General features: G+C 43.2%; 1 protein-coding gene across 5 annotated transcripts in view; it reads left to right on the plus strand.

The window, feature by feature from the left end:
* The first annotated feature begins 4,602 nt into the window (after positions 1-4,602).
* LOC148037805 (uncharacterized) overlaps positions 4,603-22,305 on the plus strand; it is a 231,536-nt gene continuing 213,833 nt past the window's right edge. For 4 of the 5 annotated variants that reach the window (XM_087676760.1, XM_087676758.1, XM_087676761.1 and 1 more), the window contains exon 1: positions 4,603-5,127. In XM_087676760.1, the coding sequence (XP_087532886.1) occupies positions 5,011-5,127 (117 nt within the window). In that variant the 5' untranslated portion in view covers positions 4,603-5,010. The remainder of the gene's footprint in view (positions 5,128-22,305) is intronic. The other variant, XM_087676764.1, reaches the window with a different exon arrangement.

A 22,305-nucleotide genomic window follows, 5' to 3' on the forward strand; every position in this document is an offset into this window, starting at 1 on the left:
CAACACCCCACTCACCTCTCGCCCCATGAAAAAGACTACCCGTCCCCCTCACTCTCAATGTTTGCACTCACCATCCCCGCTCACTTATTCCTGGTGGGAGCCCCAAGCCACTTAACCATGCCCAAGCGACACGCACTATAGCCCCATGCCGCAACGTGCCCAAGGAGAGCCAAGTCTCGAGTTGAAGGTACCCCACTATACCTACCCCCCTACAAAAAACTCCCTCGCTGTGTCCACCTCTACATGGCCCTGTACGACCTGATTTTGCAAGTGGGACCAGAAGAGCTTATACAAGTCGATACGCGAAGTTTTCGCATGCCGCCTTGCCCTCACAGCCAAATCCATTTCTTTGGCTGTAAACAGTGGCCTCTTGATGCCAAGATAGACCTTAGTGACCCAAGTTGAGACCAAGCCTTCACACTCGATCTCGGCACTTGTGTTGAGCTCCTCACTGAGCCAGATCTGTTTTTGCGAACTCAAAGGGTGAAGCCTCTGCGCAACCTGCTCAGTTCGATCATGAAGCCATTCGACCACAATGATGTCACCTAGCAAGTTGCACCTCTTTGGCCCTGAGACTGGAATGGGCTTGAATGCGCTAGTAGACTGGAATGGGCTTGAATGCGCTAGTAAACAGTGGCCTCTTGATGCCAAGATAGACCTTAGTGACCCAAGTTGAGACCAAGCCTTCACACTCGATCTCGGCACTTGTGTTGAGCTCCTCACTGAGCCAGATCTGTTTTTGCGAACTCGAAGGGTGAAGCCTCTGCGCAACCTGCTCAGTTCGATCATGAAGCCATTCGACCACAATGATGTCACCTAGCAAGTTGCACCTCTTTGGCCCTGAGACTGGAATGGGCTTGAATGCGCTAGTAGACTTCAAGGTCAAAGTAGGTTCCTTGAAAGACACTCTCATCTGAAGTACAAGGTCCCTAGCCTCATGCAACTCTGCGACTTGAGTCCCATTCCAAAAAATCCACTCGTCACTATCTGTCCACACGAGGGGCACCCTAGTACCCCTGTCTTCTTTTCTGTATGAGGGCTTGCCTCCCTTGAAATCAACCGCTGTAGCCGAGTCTTTTTCCTCATCGATTTTGTAAGAATACACATGCACCTCCTCACTAAAGCATACATGATTCCCCTTTCTAACTAACTCAGTTTTTTGGGTTTCGGGGTTGACTCTGTCATCTCCCCCTCCACCCTAGACATTGAAGCATCGTTAGATTCATCTCGCTCCTCAGCATGGGCCTTCATCTTTACCCCTTTCTCTGCATAGCTCTTCTCGTTACCACAAGTCCCACTGGCCTCACCATCTACATCATCCACCCACCTATCACAACACACGGCCGTTTGTTTATACTCATGACTCACAAGTTCTTTAGCCCCTCCTATCTCCCTGATCTCCACCTTCTCCTCAACACACCCGGCACATTCGTTTAGACTCATGGCTCCATGAGTTTGATCTACCTCTACTCCCAACATGGCCTTTTCTTTATACTCGCGGCTCACGAGTTCTTCGACCCCTCCTGTCTCCCTAATCTCCATCTTCTCCTCAAAACACTCGGCACATTTGTTTAGACTCGCGGCTCCATGAGTTTGATCTGCCTCTTCTCCTAGCACGGCCTTTTCTTTATACTCGCAGCTCACAAGTTCTTCATCCATTTCCATCTCGCATACGGCCATTTGTTTATACTCGCGGCTCAGGAGTTCTTCCTCCTCTTCTATCACGCTTACGGCCATTTCTTTAGACTCGTGGCTCACGAGTTCTTCCTCCTTTTCCATCCTACATTCGGCCGTTTCTTTAGACTCGTGGCTCACGAGTTCATTATCCTCTTCCAACCTGCATACGGCTGTTTCTTTAGACTCGCGGCTCACGAGTTCATCATTGGTTTGCCAATCGGCCTCATCTTCATCTACCGTCACCCAACCATCCCCTTCCTCTAACTCTACATCCCTCTCATCCAAACCACAGGCCTCTATCCCACGCACTTCTTTCTCTTTAAAACAAACTGCCTCCTCATCCAACCCTTCTACGCACGATAGCCCATCTTGTCCTGGATTGTTTATACTCCCCCTAGGTGCAGGAGTCTCTGAATAATCTGCCCCGATTTCTTTATACTCCCTCCAAGTACAGGAGTCTTCAACTCTGAGATCATCCACTTCCTTAATCACCCCATTGTTGGGTCGAAACGCTTCGAATCCATCGGGACATTCAAGTTGGAATTTGTCGCTCCTCTAAGATCACTCCATCTGGTAGTAGATTCGATTCGTAGACCATTTCCTCTTCTACGCAATCTTCGATGAGAACTCCATCAAACATAATAGCCGGCCCGCATGCCTCCTCTTGACCTCCTGGAGACTCTATGGCCACGGTTTTGTTTATACTCGCGTGCTCCGTTACGAGTTCTTCGAGTTGCCCCTCATCATATGGCCCATTGGCCCACCATTGCTCCACTTGGCATATCTTTTCGTCGTCTTCATAAGAATATGGCCCGTAGGCCTCCTCCTCTTCTCCTTGACGCCACTCGCTCTCCTGTACTTCATGCTCAGATCTTTGAGATTGTGCATAATAATTTGGAGTCCATTCTTGATTCCTTTCTTGCCACCTACCCTCTTCAAACATTTCTTCTTGATCTCCAAAGTAGGCTTCTTCGGGTTGGTCACAATATTCGTGGTATGGCTCATTCACCACCCACTCTTCTCCTTCTCTCCATTGACTCACCTTGCACATTCCATCTTCTTCGATTGCATCATCAAATTGGCCTGGATCGTTTTCTATTAGAGCCCTCTCCCTTTCCATCCGTTGCGCTTCATCCTGCATCATTTCTTCCCATATTCGCCTCTCAGCCTGCCAATCTATCTGCTCATTCAAGTAAGACTCATCTGTACAGACAGTCGGTTCATCAATCTCTAACTCTTCATCATCTGACTCGCTCATGGTATTCGGTGGCTTCGCCATTACTCCATATTCCCTTTTTCACTCCGCCAACCCTTTTCTCAATGTGTTCATCAACTGCAATAAGTTAATGCGTTGTGTGTGACTTAGTTGTCCCCCTGAGATCATCTTTTCAGCCATTGCCAACTGGGCCTCTATTGCAACACACATATTTTCTCCTTTTTCCACTTCACTTTCACTACTCTCACTATTTGCCTCACTTTCAATTTCCATTTTTTGCATTTTAGCGCTTGGTTTTTTCTGATTCGTGTGGGGTTCCATACTTTTTGCCTTCTCATCGAGCATACCCCCTTGCGCCACTACCTCGCCATATTCTTCAATGATTTCCAATCTCAATTGTCATTCCATTTGTAGTAGTTCAAGGTTAGGACCCTTTTGATGATCTTCATACCATTCCTCTATCTTGGCATTCAGCACTTGCGGTTCTCCTTTCAACTCAACTTGTCTAGCTTTTACTCCATTCAAACTCTTTTCCAAGTCCTCCTCTTCCCTCTTCGAAAATCTGTATCCACTTTGCAACCATTTCACCTTTGTCGGCCATAAAATCCTGCGTTCATCCTCACCATCATGCCATTTTGCCAAATTTTTGTGTTTTGACTCATACAAATTTTCAATTCTGCGCTTTTCAGCTTCATTTTGTGCTTTTTCCTCTTCTTTTTGATCACTTTTCACTTTTCTTATTTTTTTCCATTTTTTAATTTTTTTTGAATTTTTTGGATTTTTTGAATATTTTAATCTCCCCCTGCCTCAAGACGTCACCACTGCATCACGGGGGTCCAGCTTTGATACCAAGTGTGATAAACTCAACAAGTCATGCCAACATGTCTCGGCACCATAACATGGCACAGCACAGCATATCACGCCTCTTGTAACTCAACATGACACCATAACATGGCATGGCACAACATAACACGGATTCCCCGACTCATCACAGCACCACACCACGGCATGGCCCAACGCGACATGGAAGTCGACATGGCACGGTAACGCGACACGGTCCAGCGCCGACACGGTTTAACAGTCTACCATGTTATCTTCCCCCATCGGGCAGGGAATCCATCATATCACTTGATATTTCTTGGTGTTTACGCAAGGACGCACCCCTGAAACCCTTCACTGTAGCACAACACCCCACTCACCTCTCACCCCATGAAAAAGACTACCCATCCCCCGCACTCTCACTGTTTGCACTCACCATTCCCGCTCACCTATTCCTGGTGGGAGCCCCGAGCCACTTAACCATGCCCAAGCGACACGCACTATGGCCCCATGCCACGATGCGCCCAAGGAGAGCCAAGCCTCGAGTTGAAGGTATACCCACTTCAATTGATATCATGTCACGAGGTTTGACCAAATAATTGCTCGCAAAATAATAGCAACAATTGTTGAATTGTATATGATGAATAGTAAGATTGTAGCAACGAAAAGGGTAGTCGAGGGCAAAAAAGGACCTTAGTCTTTGCATCTGTCCGTGGTTCCATCTTTGTTTGTTTCCCCCATGCTTCACAAGCTAGGTTAAGCAGGGATGGGGGTATTTAGTTAAGATGAAAAAGCTTGATGCACCTTTTACTTGCTTGGAAAAGCATGCACCCATGTGTTGCCATGCGTTGCAACACCTTAGAATTCCGTGCGTTGGAGAGAACTAAATGTAAGCTTTTGAAGATTGCCTATCCCTAGACTGCCACCATCTCCTAAGTATATGCCCTTTTGGCAATGCTAACACAATGTAAATGCGTCTTCTGAGATTTGAAATTACTTACAGAGGCCTGGGAGGAATTTGAGGTTGCCAAATGGGGCGCTAGGTACCGCTTGCTGACTTGGCGCTCCCACATTCCAAGAGTTGCCGGACGGTTGGCATGCTGACCAACCGCCGGCTGACATGTGGCCCAACACAAAGCACTGGCTTTGACATGTGGCCATAGAGGCCTCGGCCCTCAGCCCGTCGCATGTGCTGTTGGTGGCAATTGAAATAAAAATTCTGGTGCGAGAGAAGATCATAAGCAGGTAGGTGGATCAATCGAGAGTTCTGGGGCATCTCTTCTTTGTTGCGGTCTAGGATGGATGCCAAAGAAGGCGAAATCGGGACTCCGGAAAAACATGATGCAGGGAAGTGGATATCCTTGGGGAGCGAGAAGGAAATCGAGGCCATGTCCAACAAGCCTGCACGGGGAAAGGTTGGCTCGCTCCTTCTTCTTACCTCTCCCTATGAAACAGTTTTATTTCCAATCTCAAGGAGACGCTTTTGTCGATAAGCATCATTATTGTCTCATTGAATCACAGTTGGGCTAATGGCATTTAGTTGTCGGGGCCGGGCCAGGTAGCCCTGCCGTGATACCTGAAGGCAAATCACACTGCACGTGAAATGGCATTGGCAATCAAGCGATAATCCTTAAAGGTTAATAACTAGCCTTCTTCGTTGGAAAGAGGAACACGAAAGAGGAGTAGTGATGAAGTTTGCAACGTGATGTGAGTTGAGGGTGAGGGCCCCAATTCCATTCAGACTCGAGTCTCGAGGGAAAGGGCCTCATCAAATTTGGACGCTCTTATCTAAAAAGGATAAATGCATTCACTCTCTTCCACTGTAATCGGAAGAACAGGTCAGGGTGAGCCGATGCAGTCTGGTTCTCTTTCCATCGGACTTCTTCCCCTATAGGCCAGGGCGGGGGAGCTTCTAGCAACACGTGTGGCAAAGGGATAATTTCTCGTGGGAGATTGGTGCTTTCTCCTTCGTGACCTTTTTGTTGATGCCCTGGTAATTGCACCACCATCGGAGGTACCTCGATGAAGCGAGGTATAAGCCAATGGATGGGCGGACCAAAAAATCGGTCATCTGGCCCAAAACAAGGCACACCTAGAACCTGAGGTTGTCACTTGAACAGAGAGAGAAGTGAGAGAAAAGTCTACATACTAGTCATTGGCCCTGAATGCTGAGGTCCCTTCAAGGAAGATTATTTTCGTCCAGAGATTTACATAGTGACGGCAGGCCTACGAGCATGATACAAGCAATCAAAACCAATTTAGAGTCCCCATCTTTGCAAGATGACTGGCCACTATCCACCCAATAGCAACTATATACTGGTCCACACATCCTATACTCGGAGAATCCACTTGCCTTTACATACTCTACCCTCAAGGTGGCTGACCAAGAGGAGCACGACGAGTGCAAGCACCGCTTTACGAAGAAAGCATCTCACCTCACGAACATCTTTAGGAGCTTACTGTTCTACAATAACCTTCATTTTGTTAGGCTCCATTTCTTGTACTACCTTATAAATAATATGCCCTAAATACATCTTCTCTTCCCAAGGACTGGCCTTTTTGCTATCTATGTAGAGCTGTGCCTTCTTAGTCCTTGAAACACCACACTACATGCTGTCTCTGTGCTTCAAGTGTCTTTGAAAATATAGTCCAAAATGCAGCCTTTGGAACATCCTTAGGTGCAATGTGAATTTGATGATAGCCACTTTTTGACAAAACTAGCTCCCACAATCTATCTTGATATTACCAATCCTTAGAATTGGGTATTCAATTATTAATGATTATCTAATTTAAAGCTTCCTTGTCCATACACATAGTCTATCCACTTTTTTTGGAAATAGTCATTGATGAATAAAATGGTTAACTACTTGGTCATCAATTGCTTGGCAAATCTTTCCCCTCTTTCAAAATCTTCCCTTGATGTGAAAGATTAACTTGGTAAGAAACTTGGTTTGGAGCAGAGGCTTTAGGTATAAAATCAATCTTGTAGTCCTTTGGTCTTTGTGTTATCAAGGCTTTAAGTAGAGAGTTTGTAAAACAATCTTGAAACTTTTGGAAGAAATTTACATGGTCCACACATTTAAGCGCATAGAACTATTTCTCAAATGCAAACGTGACTTGCACATGTGAGGTGTAGGTTAGTTATTTCACAATATGGGACCTAGGATCCTCGAGATATGTGACTTGCACAATTGAAGGCCAATCGCCAAGCAAACCAAGGGGCAAATTGGTTTGAAGGCTTGTTGGTCATTTATGATAGATACTTGGATCAACAAAGGAGGTTAAAGAATCTCAGTGCACTCCATCCATTTGCAATAAAAGATGAAGAAACACCACAAAAGGTGCCAGTTTTGGGGCCAACAAGCTGTCCATTGTCCAAGATTAAGTGGTAAATTGTGTATTTCAGTTTATATACTTTAATTGCTTACTGTTATTGTTGGTTAATCAGGTAATTGCCACCCTCTTAGAGAAGCAAGGCTAGTTTCATGGTTCCATTGTTGGGATACCATCAATTCCCTTGACTTGGTGGGCCCTAGACACCTGATTGAAGGTCCAAAGCTTTGCTCTACTACTGAAATTGTCTTCAACTGAGTATTTACACCAAGAATGTCTTCTTATAGTGAGATGAGATCAACTAGGGATGATGCATCTCATTCTGAAAATGCACATAATGAATAGGAAACTGCAATGCCTAATCTTGGAACGAGCTTATATCATGGACAACAAGAAGAAAACGTGGTTGTTGACCAAGAAGTAGGTCCTTCTAGGCCTCATGATGTGGGTGACCAGCAAGGAAGTGAAGAATACGATGACTAGTTTAAGGCTTAGTTGAAGGGCAACAACTGATATCTTTGCTTAATTGGCCAAAGATCCAAAATTTGAGAGATTTTTAAACCCTCCTAAAAGTATAGCAAGGGCAAGAAAAACAATCATCTTCAAAGGCATTGTGGTAGCAAAAAGCTCTGAAAGGATAGCCACCGCAGCCTAAAGTTGTACTAAAGACTGGTGATGAGCAAAAGCAATTGGTATTGGTGGAATTGGATATCCAAATGCAAAATCATGTTGGTAGTGCCAATCCTATGGGTTTTGGATATCCGGATATGCATGAAGTATAGGGCAACTAGGATACTTTGGTGAAGGCACTAGTTTTTGTGCTATGGTGGGTCATGGAGCACATACGAGAATGTATAGCACAACTCCCTATGATATGCAACAACCAATGAATGGTGTGCAAAGCCCAACGTATCCGAGTATGGCTAGTAATATGCATAACCCCATGTATGGTAGCATTGGCATGATACTTGGGGCACAAAGTGGCATGTATTTTAATGTATCTACATCCCCCTAGTCCTTATGGGGCTCAAGGGATAAGTGCTGCTTCTTATGGTATTGGTCATGATGTAAATACAACAAATGCACCCTTTCTGTAGCAGCCAATATATGATAACTTGACTCCCAAAGGGGTAGTAAAGGACTATGATGAAGGTGGAAAAGGAGTAAAGTTTGAGGACTTTAGTAGGACACAAGATAGGCTAAAAGCTTTGACCTTTATTTTGCAATTTGATGCAGCCTATTCGGGACACAACTTCATTGAATCCTCTAAGATTCGGAAGGCATCCACTTTCTTGAAGGGGAATGCATTGTAGTGGTGGTTCGTGATCTTAAGGTAGAGTATCATCAACATGGTTACAATTTAAGCAAATGTTTGCTTCAAATTGGCTGACTAGTATATTTGAGGTGGATATTACGATAGCTTGGAATAAGCTTGATGCAATGCAATGCAAGAACTTCAAATGGTATAATAAGAAGTTTTGGGTTGTCTTGTTGTCAGTGACCTCTTATTGTCCAGTTTCTCTTCATGAGCAAGCTCCCTTAAGGAATTATGGATTTTTACATTAAATCTAAAATATCTAGCATGTCTCAACTTATAGAAATAGCTAATATAGCTATTGCATTGCTATGTGAGAAAGATATGGGTGAGTAGCCAAATAAGAAGTTTTCAAGTGTTGAGAAAATGGGAAAATTTGAAAATTAGGCTGAAAAGAGGCCAAAGCTGCAAGGAAAGGATCGGAAAAGAGCTACACAATGTAGGGAATTAAGGGTTGCAAATTAATACTTTGTTTGTGCACATGAGGGTCACATGGCTAAGGACTGTCCTAATAGACAGGAAACTAGAAAATAAAAAAATCAGGGAGATTCCTAGGAAAAGAAGCCCAAAACATTTGTTGCTTTGTGCTTGATGTTGTTAGTAATCAATCTAATGATGATGCTATTGAGTTATGCAAAGTATAGGGAAAAATTAGAGATCAACATGCATTTATCTTCTTTGATAATGGGACATGAGCCAACTTTATCCTCATGGACATGGCAATTTGTCTCCTACATATACCTAAGTAGTTATTGATCCTTAGACTTGCATTAATTAATTAATTAATTAATGCTTAGTCTCTAATGTCACTACTGACATTAGTGACCAATAAATCGGTCTAGGCCTAAATTTGACACTAGGTACGCCTTAGTACCTGCCATACATAACTTATTACAACTTTTGCCCTTGGCATCAATTGATATTTCAGGGTCTTGGGTCCCACACTATGAAATGATTAACTTGCACCTCGCATGTGCAAGTCACATTTGCTTATTTGATTAACTTTAATCAAATGCTAAGCAAAGCAATAAAATTTCACGTCCTCATAGCAAACCACCCTCTTGAAATCCTGGCAATTATCCTCAATTGCATTGCTATGTACCAAAGCATCCATTGCCACTGCTAGGGATACATGTTGGCATCGTAGTCAAACAACATCATGTGCACCTATTGCATAACTAGGCTCATGCCCTCTACATGTTTGAATTTCAAGTCACTTAAACTAGTTATGGTCCATAAACATGAATCGTAACCACTGTCAGAACCATGAGGGATGCATCCACATGCCAAGACCCAATGTTGTTTTGACTACCAAGACTTTGTAGTGTATAAACTAAGCATAACTAGTGCCTCATTGCAATGATGTACTACATTGCAACAAAAAATATGGTATACATCAATTATAAATCACATGTAACTTATGCAATTGTACTTCTCTTGTATCACCTTTGTGTATACTGCATGCCATCCATGTATCCCATACATGCCTTGCAAATGCACATCATATCCAAATGTATATTCCATCTATTTTATATATGCTAGCAACCTTGTAAATGTATAGTTTTAAAGTCTAGGTATAAACCATACATATTTGCATACCAGCTCACAGTGATTGGTATACTCAATAGTGAATAGCAAAAATAATTGTACCTTGTAAATACATTCTAGATCCACTACATAACCAAGCTATCCATCACTAGAGGAGTAGAGATGCGACCTCCTTGTTGAGCATTAGGCAATACTCTGGACCTTCTATGTACTACTGAACCTGAAAAAGCGTGATAAAAAATTAGCTCTAACTAAAACACATTAAGGTAAAGTGCATCATTGAGGATAATCTGCCAGGTCACCGTTCTCCTTCCAGTTGCATTTTTTTATAGATGAAACAACGTTGAAACTTTACCAAAAGCACATGAAAACTGTCATGAGGATGTGAAAATTTGATGCTTTGCTTATGTTTAATTGACATTTGATTAAAGGATTAATCAAATGTGCAATTAAAAGATGCACATGTGTTGCACATGTGAGATGCAAGCTACTTTTTCACTGTTGAAGGCCGAAGGACCCTATGAAAAAGATAGGTGTCAAAGGCAAAAGTTGTAACAAGTTACACTTGTTAGATTCTAGGTGAATTTTGGTGTTTGTTTGCCCCTAGGACCATTAATTGGCCATTAAGTATCAGTGGTGACACTAGGGACTAGGCATTAATTAATGGATTAATGCTTGTCCAAGGGTCAATTAATGCATGGGATCACCTTGGGTTGCAAATGGCCTAGCCAATTAATTTTTGGATGGGCAAGGTCATTTTTCTAGGCATGGACTAAGGGCTGAATTAATTAAATGGCTGGAAATTGCTGAAAATAGATTAAGAAAGCTGCTATTTGGCAAAAAATTCCCATGCAAGTGGGGGAAAGGCTAAATAGGGCTGAAGGGAGAGGAAAATCTCGTTTTTTCATTTTGGAGCTATTGGGAAGAGATGTTGGATTGTTGCTGCCAGCTTTTGGGGCCATCTCCCAGCCATTGGAGACCATTTTGGTGATGGAGATTGCATATTCTTGACCTTGGGAAGCTGGCAATTGCTGCTGATGCACTTTCTCCTGAAGATCACAATCTTTGATGCTCCTATTGTTGTTGATGTATCCTTTTGGGGCTGGTACAACAGGGCAGCAGCTGATTTTAATCAGTTCTTTACGACAAATCTCAGAATTTTCTCTCTCTACAGCATTATCTCATCTTCTTCAGCCTATGCCCAGCCATTCTCAGTAATTCTTAGCCATTCGGAGGAGATCTCAACCATTTTTGGTGGGCTGAATTGTAATTTCTGCAGTAAACCCTAATTTACAGTAGAAATTAGGGTTTAGCAGCCACCTTGGGATCCGTGCCAGAGATTGAAGGCTTAAGGGACTGAAATCAGCAGCTGATAATTGAAGATTATCAAGGGATTTCAGGAGCCAGCCCATCCCGAATTGATTTGGGGCAGCATTTGGCCAGCCAAGGGTCAAGTTGGAGAAGAAGTCCTGGGTGAATCAAGGGGCAAATGACCCAAAAGGCTTGCTGGTCATTTATGACAGCAAGAGCAATTGGTTAGCAGGAGGAGATTGAAGAATCTCAAGTTGTACTTCTTCCAATTGAATGAAAGCTAAATAATACCGTAAGGGGCGTCAATTTTGGGGCCAACAGGGTGTCTACTGTCCAAGAATGTTATGGTAAAGTGTGTATTTCATTTTATGTGCATTTATTTATTACTGTAATTAACTCTTAAATCAGGTTATCACCACCCATTCCAAGAAGGAAGGCTGGTTTCATGGTTCCATTGCCGGATTCATCAAATCTCTTGATTTGGTGGGCCCGAGGCACCTGATTGCAAGCCAAAGCTTTATGCTAGTGTTGATTTTTGTGCTAAGTTGAGAAATTTCAGCAAGATGCCTTCATACAGTGGGATGCAATCAAGCAGTAATGATGCCTCTCATGATGCACATTAACATGGGTAAGAAGGAAATGCAATGCCTGATCTTGGACAAGGCACGAATCATGGACAACATGCTGAAAATGTGGCTGAAGGCCAAGATGTTGGACTCTCAATGTAGAAAGAGGATGATGATCAACAAGGGGAAATGGAATTCGATGATGCATTCAAGAATCAAATAAGGGCAGCAATCAATATCTTTGCTGAATTGGCAAAAGATCCTTAGTTTACTCGGTTTTTGAACACTCCTACGAAGGAAAACAAGGGCAAGAAGAGAAACTCCTCTTTTAGAACTTCGGGACAGCAAGATGCACCGAAGAACAAGCCAAAGCCTTCTCAAGATGCTCCTAAAGATGCTCATGGTGAAAAGCAGCTGGTGCCAATTGGGCAAGAAATGCAAATGCAAGTTCATGATGTAAATGCTAATCCTATGGTTTTTGGACAGCAAGGTTTGCATGAGAATTTGGGGCAGCCAGCTTACTTTGGTGGTAGTACAATTTTTCATGCTATGGTGGGTGAGCGACTGAATGTGGGAATGTATGGCACACCTCCCCGTAATTTTCAGCAACCAATGCATGGCTTGCATAATCCAATGTACTCGGATATGGCTCATGGAATGCATAATCTGATGTATGGCAGCATCGGTATGATGCTTGGTGTGCAAAATCACACATATGGGCAAGCATCGGTACCCCGTCGTGCTTTTGGGGCTCAAGGAATAAGTGCTGGTCATGCAAATGCTCCGTTTAATGCTGGCTATCATGGAAATTGCCTCTACACTAGCGGATACACTATGCCCCTTTTTATGGTGATGTGCCTAAGGATGTATCTGCTGAAATTCAGTCCAATGTAGAGGAGCTGGATGAGATATTGATATCTGAGCAGATTTTGGCACATAAAAAGAAAAGGTCAAAGGTAAACTTCCATAAGCTGTTGGGTGAAGTTTCACAACTGTTCACCAATGAATGCTAAATGGATGGAGGAGGATGACTTGGTAGATCATCCAGTTGTTGCAGCTTTACCTTGATGCCTTTCAGTTAGAGCAGACTTGACCTCTTTTAGGTTCAGCAAGGCAAGTGTCTAGAGTACCACCTGATACTCAAGAGGGAGGTAGCACTTCCACTCCTCCAAGAATGGACTGCTCTTGTGTATAGTGGATCTCGGATGTATTCAGCATGCATCTAAGGTACTGTGCTGACAGTATGTTTGCCATGAGGTCACTATTCAGTGCACTAGTCACTGTGGTATGTATACAGATGGATATGGTTTTCACTGCAACTCTGAAACTGTACATTTGTATCAGGTTATGATTATGAGAGACTGATTACCGAGTGCTGGTTTTCTTTGTATGATCATTAGTTTCAGTGGTATTCAGCTAGTTCTATGGACAATAGCATGTGTACTGAATGCCATTGACAATTCAACCATGGCTTCGGCTCGATTTATGCTTTACTATGGTTGTGTAGTCAGCACTGTTGAGAAACAAGAGTTTGGGATGCATCCGATGAGTTTCTAGCAATAGTTCTGGACTATTGTTAAGCTTTATGCTATGTTTATGCTGGCTGGAAATTTTCAGCAAATGGTGGGCATAAGAGATAGTTAGCCAGCAGTGGCTAATGTTGTGTTGACTATGATGTCTTGTGAAAATTCCAGTGCAATATTGTTTGCTTTGACACATTACAGTGCAATCGAGGACGATTGCAAGGATTTCAAAGGGGTGGTATGTCACGAGGACATGAAAATTTGATGCTTTGCTTATGTTTAATTGACATTTGATTAAAGGATTAATCAAATGTGTAATTAAAAGATGCACATGTATTGCACATGTGAGGTGCAAGCTACTTTTTCACAGTTGAAGGCCGAAGTTGAAGGCTAAAGTTGAAGGCCGAAGGACCCTGTGAAAAATATGGGTATCAAAGGCAAAAGTTGTAACAAGTTACACTTGTTAGATTCTATGTGAATTTTGGTGTCAGTTTGCCCCTAGGACCATTAATTGGCCATTAAGTGTCAGTGGTGACACTAGGGACTAGGCATTAATTAATGGATTAATGCTCGTCCAAGGGTCAATTAATGCATGGGATCACTTTGGGTTGCAAATGGCCTAGCTAATTAATTTTTGGATGGGCAAGGTCAATTTTCTGGACATGGATTAAGGGCTGAATTAAATTTCAGAATTAATTAATTTTGAAAATTAATTAAATGGCTGAAAATTGCTGAAAATGTGTTAAGAAAGCTACCACTTGCCAAAACTTTCCCATGCAAGTGGGGGAAAGGCTAAATAAGGCTGAAGGGAGAGGAAAATCTCGTTTTTTCATTTTGGGGCTGTTGGGAAGAGGTGTTGGACTGTTGCTACCAGCTTTTGGGGCCATCTCCTAGCCATTGGAGACCATTTTGGTGATGGAGATTGCATATTCTTGACCTTGGGAAGCTAGCAATTGCTGCTGATGCACTTTCTCTTGAAGATCACAGTCTTTGATGCTCCTATTGTTGTTGGTGCATCCGTTTGGGGCTGGTATAGCAGGGCAGCAGCTGATTTTGATAAGTTCTTCATGACAAATCTCAGAATTTTCTCTCTCTACAGCATTCTCTCATCTCCTTCAGCCTATGCCCAGCCATTCTCAGCAATTCTTAGCCATTTGGAGGAGATCTCAGCCATTTTTGGTGGGTTGATCTGTAATTTCTGTAGTAAACCTTAATTTACAGCAGAAATTAGGGTTTAGCAGCCACCTTTGGATTTGTGCTAGAGATTGAAGGCTCAAGGGATTGAAATCAGCAGCTGTTAATTGAAGATTATCAAGGGATTTCAGGAGCTAACCCATCCTGAATTGATTTGGGGCAGCATTTGGCCAGCCAAGGGTCAAATTGGAGAAGTCCTGGGTGAATCAAGGGGCAAATGACCCAAAAGACTTGTTGGTCATTTATGACAGCAAGAGCAATTGGTTAGCAGGAGGAGATTGAAGAATCTCAAGTTGTACTCCTTCCAATTGAATGAAAGCTAAAGAAATACCGCAAGGGGCGCCAATTTTGGGGCCAATAGGGTGTCCACTGTCCAAGAATGTTATGGTAAAGTGTGTATTTCATTTTATGTGCATTTATTTATTGTTGTAATTAACTCTTAAATCAGGTTATCACCACCCATTCCAAGAAGGAAGGCTGGTTTCAGAAACTTTACCTCTAACTTTACTTGCCTCAAAACCTCCACTAGGTTCTAGGTTTTTTTTCCTCTTGAGCATTGTGATACTTTATACTATCACATTGCTGCTATTCCAACTTAACTAATATGCAACATTGCATTGTTTGGTTTTACTCATGCCTATGCTCACATAGGAGTGTTGATAATCTGGAGTAGGACATTGGGATACTTTTTACTCTCCGTAAGAGAGGTTTTCTTCCCTATTCATATTACTTCTTATTTGTGTATTTATGTCACATAGTTTTGGTCACATTACACACTTTCGTGTGTGAATGGACCATAAGACACTTACACAACCCTAAAGTTTGAGGGTTGTACTTTTGTACTTTTACTTACACACTTTGAATCTAATCGTGTGTTGAGCTATGTCTACACACACACACACACTCTCTCTCTCTCTCTCTCTCTCTCTCTCTCTCTTGTGTTCACTCTGTGTACTGATCTTGGAGCTGCCATCACCATCTTCAACATTTGGTATTAGAGCATGAGGTTCGTCAGACCAGCTTTCATCAGCTGCAATACTCTTGTAAGCCTCATCAAACTTGCCTAGTCCGCCTCCTCCCAGTCCTCCAGCAAGCTTGCCACCTTGTAGCACATCCCCGACTAGTGCTGCTGCCCCTGATCAGTCAGCAGCTGCTGCGCCGCCTGCCTTGTGGCTGCCGTCCTGCAATGGTTGCCGCTGGCTCCCTGTCCACTAGTAGTCACTGCCTCCTGCTCTGCTTGTGCAGCACTGCCTGTGCAGCGGGTCCTCCAACTCCACCACTAGCTCCACACGTCTTGTTTGCCAGCTTTCCGCTTGTTTGCCAACAGCTCTTCCTGCTCATGTAGGCCGCCGCCTGCCAGCTCGGGTAGTCTCACCTGAATTTTTGGCAATCACAGCTCATGTTTGGCTTGTTTTCGGCCATCATAGGTATATCTCATTATTCTATTCGGAAAATCAGAGCTGCAACAAAGGGCTTCTACAAAGAAAGGTGCATTTTTGCTTTCGCAAATGCTTTTGGGCACAAATTGCAGAAATTTCTTGGAATTTGAGTAAAAAATTTGGGGCTTTTTCATGTTTGGCAGACATTGGGACATGTACTGAAGATTAAGTCTGAAATTGATTGAAATTTTGTGCTGTTAAGCACTGTTTATGCATGGACAGCATGCTATTTGCTGAAATCTGTGGAAATTTCAGCACTTTGGGCAGTAGTGATCAAGTATGACACAGTTTTGTTAATTACAACTTGGTGTTTGCTGTAATTTCTGGAAATTTGCAGATTTCCAGGTTAATCCAGCTTTGGTTATTGCTCTTGTGCCCTTTCGAAGAGTGACATTTATCATGGCCAATCAAGGACAGAGTGATGTATTTACTTATGTATCTAAAGAGGATAGATTGGATGGCAATAACTATTCTTTGTGGTCTTTCATGATGAAGAATGTGCTCGTTGCTAAAAATCTTTGGGAGTATATTAGTGGTGAAGAAGTTCGTCATGGAGTTGTGGCTCCTGCAACTCCTCCCCAAGGAGGATGTGGCTAGAGGTTATCAACCATTTCCCCAAAGAACAACTATATAGAAGGCTTGGGACACTCGGGATTGTCAAAAGATGACGTACCAGCGAGACAATAGGGTTTGCAGGGAGGAACACGGAGTGAACTCGGCAAACATGGAGAAGAGAAGAGAAGAGAGAAGAAACTCAGATGAATGGAATGATGAATATCTGAATCATGGAGTGAATGTGATACAAGGGAATAAGGGTGCCGTATCACAAGGAAGATGATGAAGACAGCCACAAACCACGAACCGCAATGTCCTCTTGAAGGGGTGTGAGGGTAGTGGAGAGATTGGAGAGAAGAGGCGACGGACTGAATGAATCAGCCATGAGGAATGAATGAGAGAGTGGCCTATAAATAGGCATAGTCAGTCTAGGATGGTGCTCTTTTTTGGGGCTGCGAACTCTAAACGCAAAACGCAGAAATGCAAAAATGCAAATTGCGGGTGAAGGGTGAAAGGTTTCTCAACACCCCCTCTTAGGCCCAAAAAGGGGAACAAGAGAAGAGTGAGGTGGAGATGCAATGCTTATGCAGTAGGTACCACTTGGACAGTGTCCCTCGTGGGGAAATTGTTCACTTGCCCAAGCGCCCTAGTACAAAGATGATGAAAATATGCAATGCATAGGAGGAATGTCGGACTTTGTGTGGTGCCGAGAACCATAAGGAGAGACCCATACCCGATCTCGGGAGGTGGCTCCATGCTGACCAAGTGACCAAGGCAAGAAGAAAAGAGGAGGAAGAAGATGTAGAGGATCCCTAAGATCCAAGATTTCCACCGGAAAGGGAACATGCAGTAAAGACCAGTAGATAGAGTGAACTGGAGAACTCGAAACAAAACCTCAGGAGAGAAGCCACTAGCTCTGTGCATCCATGCTAGAAGGAATACGAAGGCCTCGTCACCAAGTTGCGGCTGAACCTCCGAGGTCCCGATCTAGGTGGTACCTGAAGATCCTGGGTATCAGTAAAGATGACTCTAGTCGAAGACAACCACCCCAAGGAAGTAGAGGATGGGTGAAGAACTTCATGTGGAGTAGGTTCCCCCTCTGAGATGGGAGGTGGAGGGGCCCTTGTTGAAGTCGAAGAAGAAGTAGATGCCCCTTTGAGGGCAAAGAAATAACATCCCCCTCTGAATCCCCCTTTGAATTAGATAGGGAATCCAAAAACTCATGGATCATGGACTCCGAAATGTCTGATGACGAAGGAAGTGCCGCCGGTCGTGCCGAAGAAGATATTTGGGATGCTGAAGAGGAAGCCAGAAAGCACCCAGAAGTGGCCTCTCGAACCTGAGTGGAAGAGGGTGGGGAAGAAGGAGGCTCAGGATGATCCAAGGGTGGGGCTTAGAATAAGCAAGAGGTGGGCAACAGTCGCTGTCTCTCAGCGGAGCAGACTGGGTAGTCGAAGAAGAGGAAAGAGTCGAGTAGCCACTGTCTCTCGAAGGAGCAGACTGACGAGGAGACGGTATCAAACAATCACTGTCTCTCGATGAAGTGGACTGCAGATCCGTAGGTCGTGGAAGCCATTGTACTTGAAAATAAGTGGGATAAGATTGCCACTAACATTGTGACAATCTCCAGGAGGTTGTAGCGCCAATCGATCCTCCATGTGCTCGAAAGGACTTAGTGCACATCGGATGCGTCTTATTGCCTTGAGCTTAGTACTCTGATAACTGATGTAGAACAATCTCTATGGCCCAGAAAGGAGAGGTGGCACAAGGAGTGCCTGGAGGAAGACGCATATACTCGGGGGGGTGGGAAGCAAAGGTCGAAGTCGGCAAGCATTGGTGGTGTGTTCGGTGATGCCACAGTAGGAGCACCCAATAGTTTGGTTATCTGTTGGTAAAGAATCCATGGATACCAATGTGCTTGCTGAAGAAGAAAGAGGTCAGCCACCATGAACCACGAACCGCAATGTCTGCCTCAAGGGGTGTGAGGGCAATGTGAAGCACGAACCGCAATGTCTGCCTCAAGGGGTGGGAGGGCAGTGGAAGGCTGGAAGTGAGTTGCCAGTGGAAGGAGGATGCGACCAACAGTAAGAGGTTGCAACCAGTAGAAAAACGCAGGTGAGGAGAGAGAAAGACTAAAAACGTAGGCAGGACAGCCTGCAAGAGAAAGAAAGACTAAAAACGCAGGTAGCAAGAAAGAGAGATTAAAAACGCAGGCAAGATAGCCTGTAGGAGAGACAAAGACTAAAAACGCAGGGAGCAGGACTGTGATGACATGGCAGGCTGTGCGGCAGCAAGTCTGCACAGGAACAACAGTCATCTGATTGGAATCAGCTTCAAATTGCGTAAAGAGGGTTGGAAATCAGGTACTAACTGATGGAGACAGCAATGGACAGCTTCGTCTGAGATGTCCTCCGCAAACGGGGTGTGGGCAGCAAGTTGAAACACTTGAAATCTGCCAAAACAAGATTGTTTTCTGAATGGAGAGTGATTAGCAACAGTTGCTTTGCTGTAAACAGCTGCAAACTGTGGGTGGAAGGCTGGAAACAGGCGCCAGACTGTAGATGACAACAAGGGATAGCTGAGACTACGATGTCCTCCGTGAAAGGGGTGTGGGTAGCAAGATGAAAACACTTGAAATTTGCAAAAACGAGATTTTGATGCAACGGAAGAAGAAGAGAAGTGGATGTCGGACTCGCCACCGGTCTTTGCCGTCACTGGAATGGAGGATCTTCGCTGCTAGGTGAGCAGTTCCAGCTCTGATACCATGTCAAAATATGACGTACCAATGAGATAGTAGGGTTTGCGGGAAGGAACATGGAGTGAACTCGGCAAACATGGAGAAGAGAAGAGAAGAGAGAAGAAACTTAGATGAATGGAACGATGAAGATCTGAATCATGGAGTGAATGTGATGCAAGGGAATAAGGGTGCTGTAGCACAAGGAAGATGATGAAGACAGCTACGAACCACGAACTGCAATGTTCGCCTGAAGGGGTGTGAGAGTAGTGGAGAGGCTGGAGAGAAGAGGTGACGGATTGAATGAATCAGCCGTAAGGAATGAATGAGAGAGTGGCCTATAAATAGGCATAGTCAGTCTAGGATGACACCCTTTTTTGGGGCTGAAAACCCTAAATGCAAAACGCAGAAACGCAAAAACGCAAATTGCGGGTGAAGGGTTTCTCAACAGGGATGTCCAAGCATTGTAACTTATTGCATTGGCAGTTCAACAGTCCATAATCCCACATATACGTTCTGATACTTCTTCACGAGTAGCATGGCTTACACTTGAGCAAATATTTGCTGGAAAAAATGAGACGCATTGCTTTCATAATGAAAGACTTTATAAGGCTATGGAAAACAACTAATATTGTATGGGTATAATGTTAACATTGTACTCAATGAAGCAATATCAATTGAAGACCTCCATAGGGAGAGAAGTAGAGACAAAAAGGTAATGATGAATCAAGTTCATGGAATCCCTATAGCAACTAAGATATTATAAACAAAATGTGAAATGCAGCCACTATGGAGGAGATCACCTATCAAGAAATACATGAGATCTGCTTAACTACCACTTTAATCTTGGACAATGGATAGCCCGTTGGCCCCAAAATTGTTGTCCCTTGCGGTATTTATTTAACTTTTATTGCAAATAGATGGAGTACAATTGAGATCCTTTGACCTCCTCTGTTAATCCAAGTGCCTGTCGCGGTTAGAACTGATCCGTAAGCCTTCAAACCAATTTGCCTCGTGTTTTGCTTGGGGATTGGCCTTCACCTTGCTCCCCCCAAATTTGATATTGGTTGGCTGCTCTTGAATCTCCTTGAAATTCCTCAATTTCAGCTAGTGGAATTTAAGTCCTACGCCCTCAAATTTGTGCGCGCATCTTGAGGTGGTTGTCAAACCCTAATTTCTGCTTTTATAAATTAGAATTTATAACATATATTTTCCAATATCTCCATCTCTAATGACTCAAATGGTTGGATTTTGCTAAGATAACTTGAGAGATGACTAGGGGATGAGAGAGAATGATGTAGAGAGAGAAATTTCAAAGTTTCATCTACGAGAAATGCTGAAAAACTGCTACGCTCTATCCAAACAGGCATAGAAGTTGTTACCTATAGCTTAGGACCGTTAGAAAGACTGCTGCCCCCTCCTGTATGCTGTCACCTGTGCTAGAAGGACCTTGGGCTTTTGTCATTTGCTCTAGGAGGACTCCAAACTACTTCCTGATGGTTGCAAATCACATTCTTCTTGTCTCTCATAAATGCTAGAATAGACTTCCACGAACCCCCAAAAAAGTTTTTCCCGCTTTCATGGGCAAGTTTTACCAAGTGGCAGTCTTTAAATCCCAATTTTTAGCATTATCAAGCTTATTAAATTAACTTTTAAAATATTTAATAATTATTCTAGTGCAAAAAAATATAATTTCACTAGCCAATAATTATATCTTCCAAGTATCCTTGAGTAGTTATTAACTCTTAGACTTGCATTAATTAATTAATTAATGATTAGTCTCTAATGTCACCATTAACATTCGTGGCTAATAAATTAGTCTAGGTTCAAATTTGATATTGGTTACTACCTAGTACTTGTCATACATAACTTATTACAACTTTTGCCTTTAGTATCAACTGATATTTCGGGGTCCTAGGTCTCATATTGTGAAATAATTAACTTACACCTCACATATGCGAGTCACATTTGCACATTTGATTATTCACCAATGGATGCTAAGTAGATGGAGGAGGATGACTTGGGAGACTATCCTCAATTGCTTTACCTCAAGGCTTTTTAGCTAGAGCCTTTGGATTGGGCTCAATTAGGTTCAGTACAGCAAGGGTCTAGAGCATTGCTTGATGCTCAAGGGGGAGTTAGCACTTCCACTTCTCCAATGATAGAAAACTCGTGTATAGTGGATCTCAGATGTATTTGGTATGCGTCCAAGGTAATGTGCTAGCATTATGTTTGCCATGAGGCCACTATTTAGAGTGTATTGGTCATTATAGTTTGGTATGGAGATGGGTATGATTTTCACATCAACTTTGAAATTATATATTTGCATGAGTATGTATTAGTTTGCATCAATGTATGATAATCATAGATTGATTATTAGTTGCTGATTTTTAGTGGATGATCATTAGTTGTGAATGGTATTCAGCTGGTTTTGTGGATAGCAGTGTGTTTTTTGTATAACATTGAAAATTCAGCCATAGTTTGTGCTTAATTACAGCTGTACTATGGTTCTTTGGCCAGAATAGTTGAGATATGCTAATGAGAAATGCATTCTAGGGGTTTCTAGTAGTAGTTTCAAATTCTTTATGAGTCTTATGTTATGGTTTCGCTGGCTGGAAAATTTTCAGCAAGCGTTTGGTATTAGCTTGGTTAAGTAGTAGTGGTGGCCAATGTTCTTTTGACTATGACACTTTTTGAGAAATTATAGTATACTTTATTTTGGCACATTATAGTGCAATTTAGGATGATTGCAAGACTTTTAGGAGGGAGATCTATCAGGAGGTTGTGAAAATTTTTGATGCTTTGCTTAGAATTTAATTAAAGAGTTAATTAAATGTGCAAATGTGACTTGCGCTTTCCTCCCCCCTCCCCCTTTCCCTCCCCCCAACACACACACACACACACACACACACGGTCCCCGTCTCTTGCTCCTTCACTAGCCTCACCTCCCTACCCCCCGCAACCGTAGTCTCCTTCCACAGGGGCGACAACTCCCACACCCTTGCTAGCTCTCCTCTTCTATAGCCTAGCCTTCCCCTCCTCTCCCCACACACTGCCACTAGTTTTGCGGTAGTG

The sequence above is a fragment of the Lygodium microphyllum genome, chromosome 4 (assembly GCF_053477565.2).
Source record: "Lygodium microphyllum isolate KBCC chromosome 4, Lygodium_microphyllum_v1.1.10, whole genome shotgun sequence".
NCBI classification, from domain to species: Eukaryota; Viridiplantae; Streptophyta; class Polypodiopsida; order Schizaeales; family Lygodiaceae; genus Lygodium; species Lygodium microphyllum.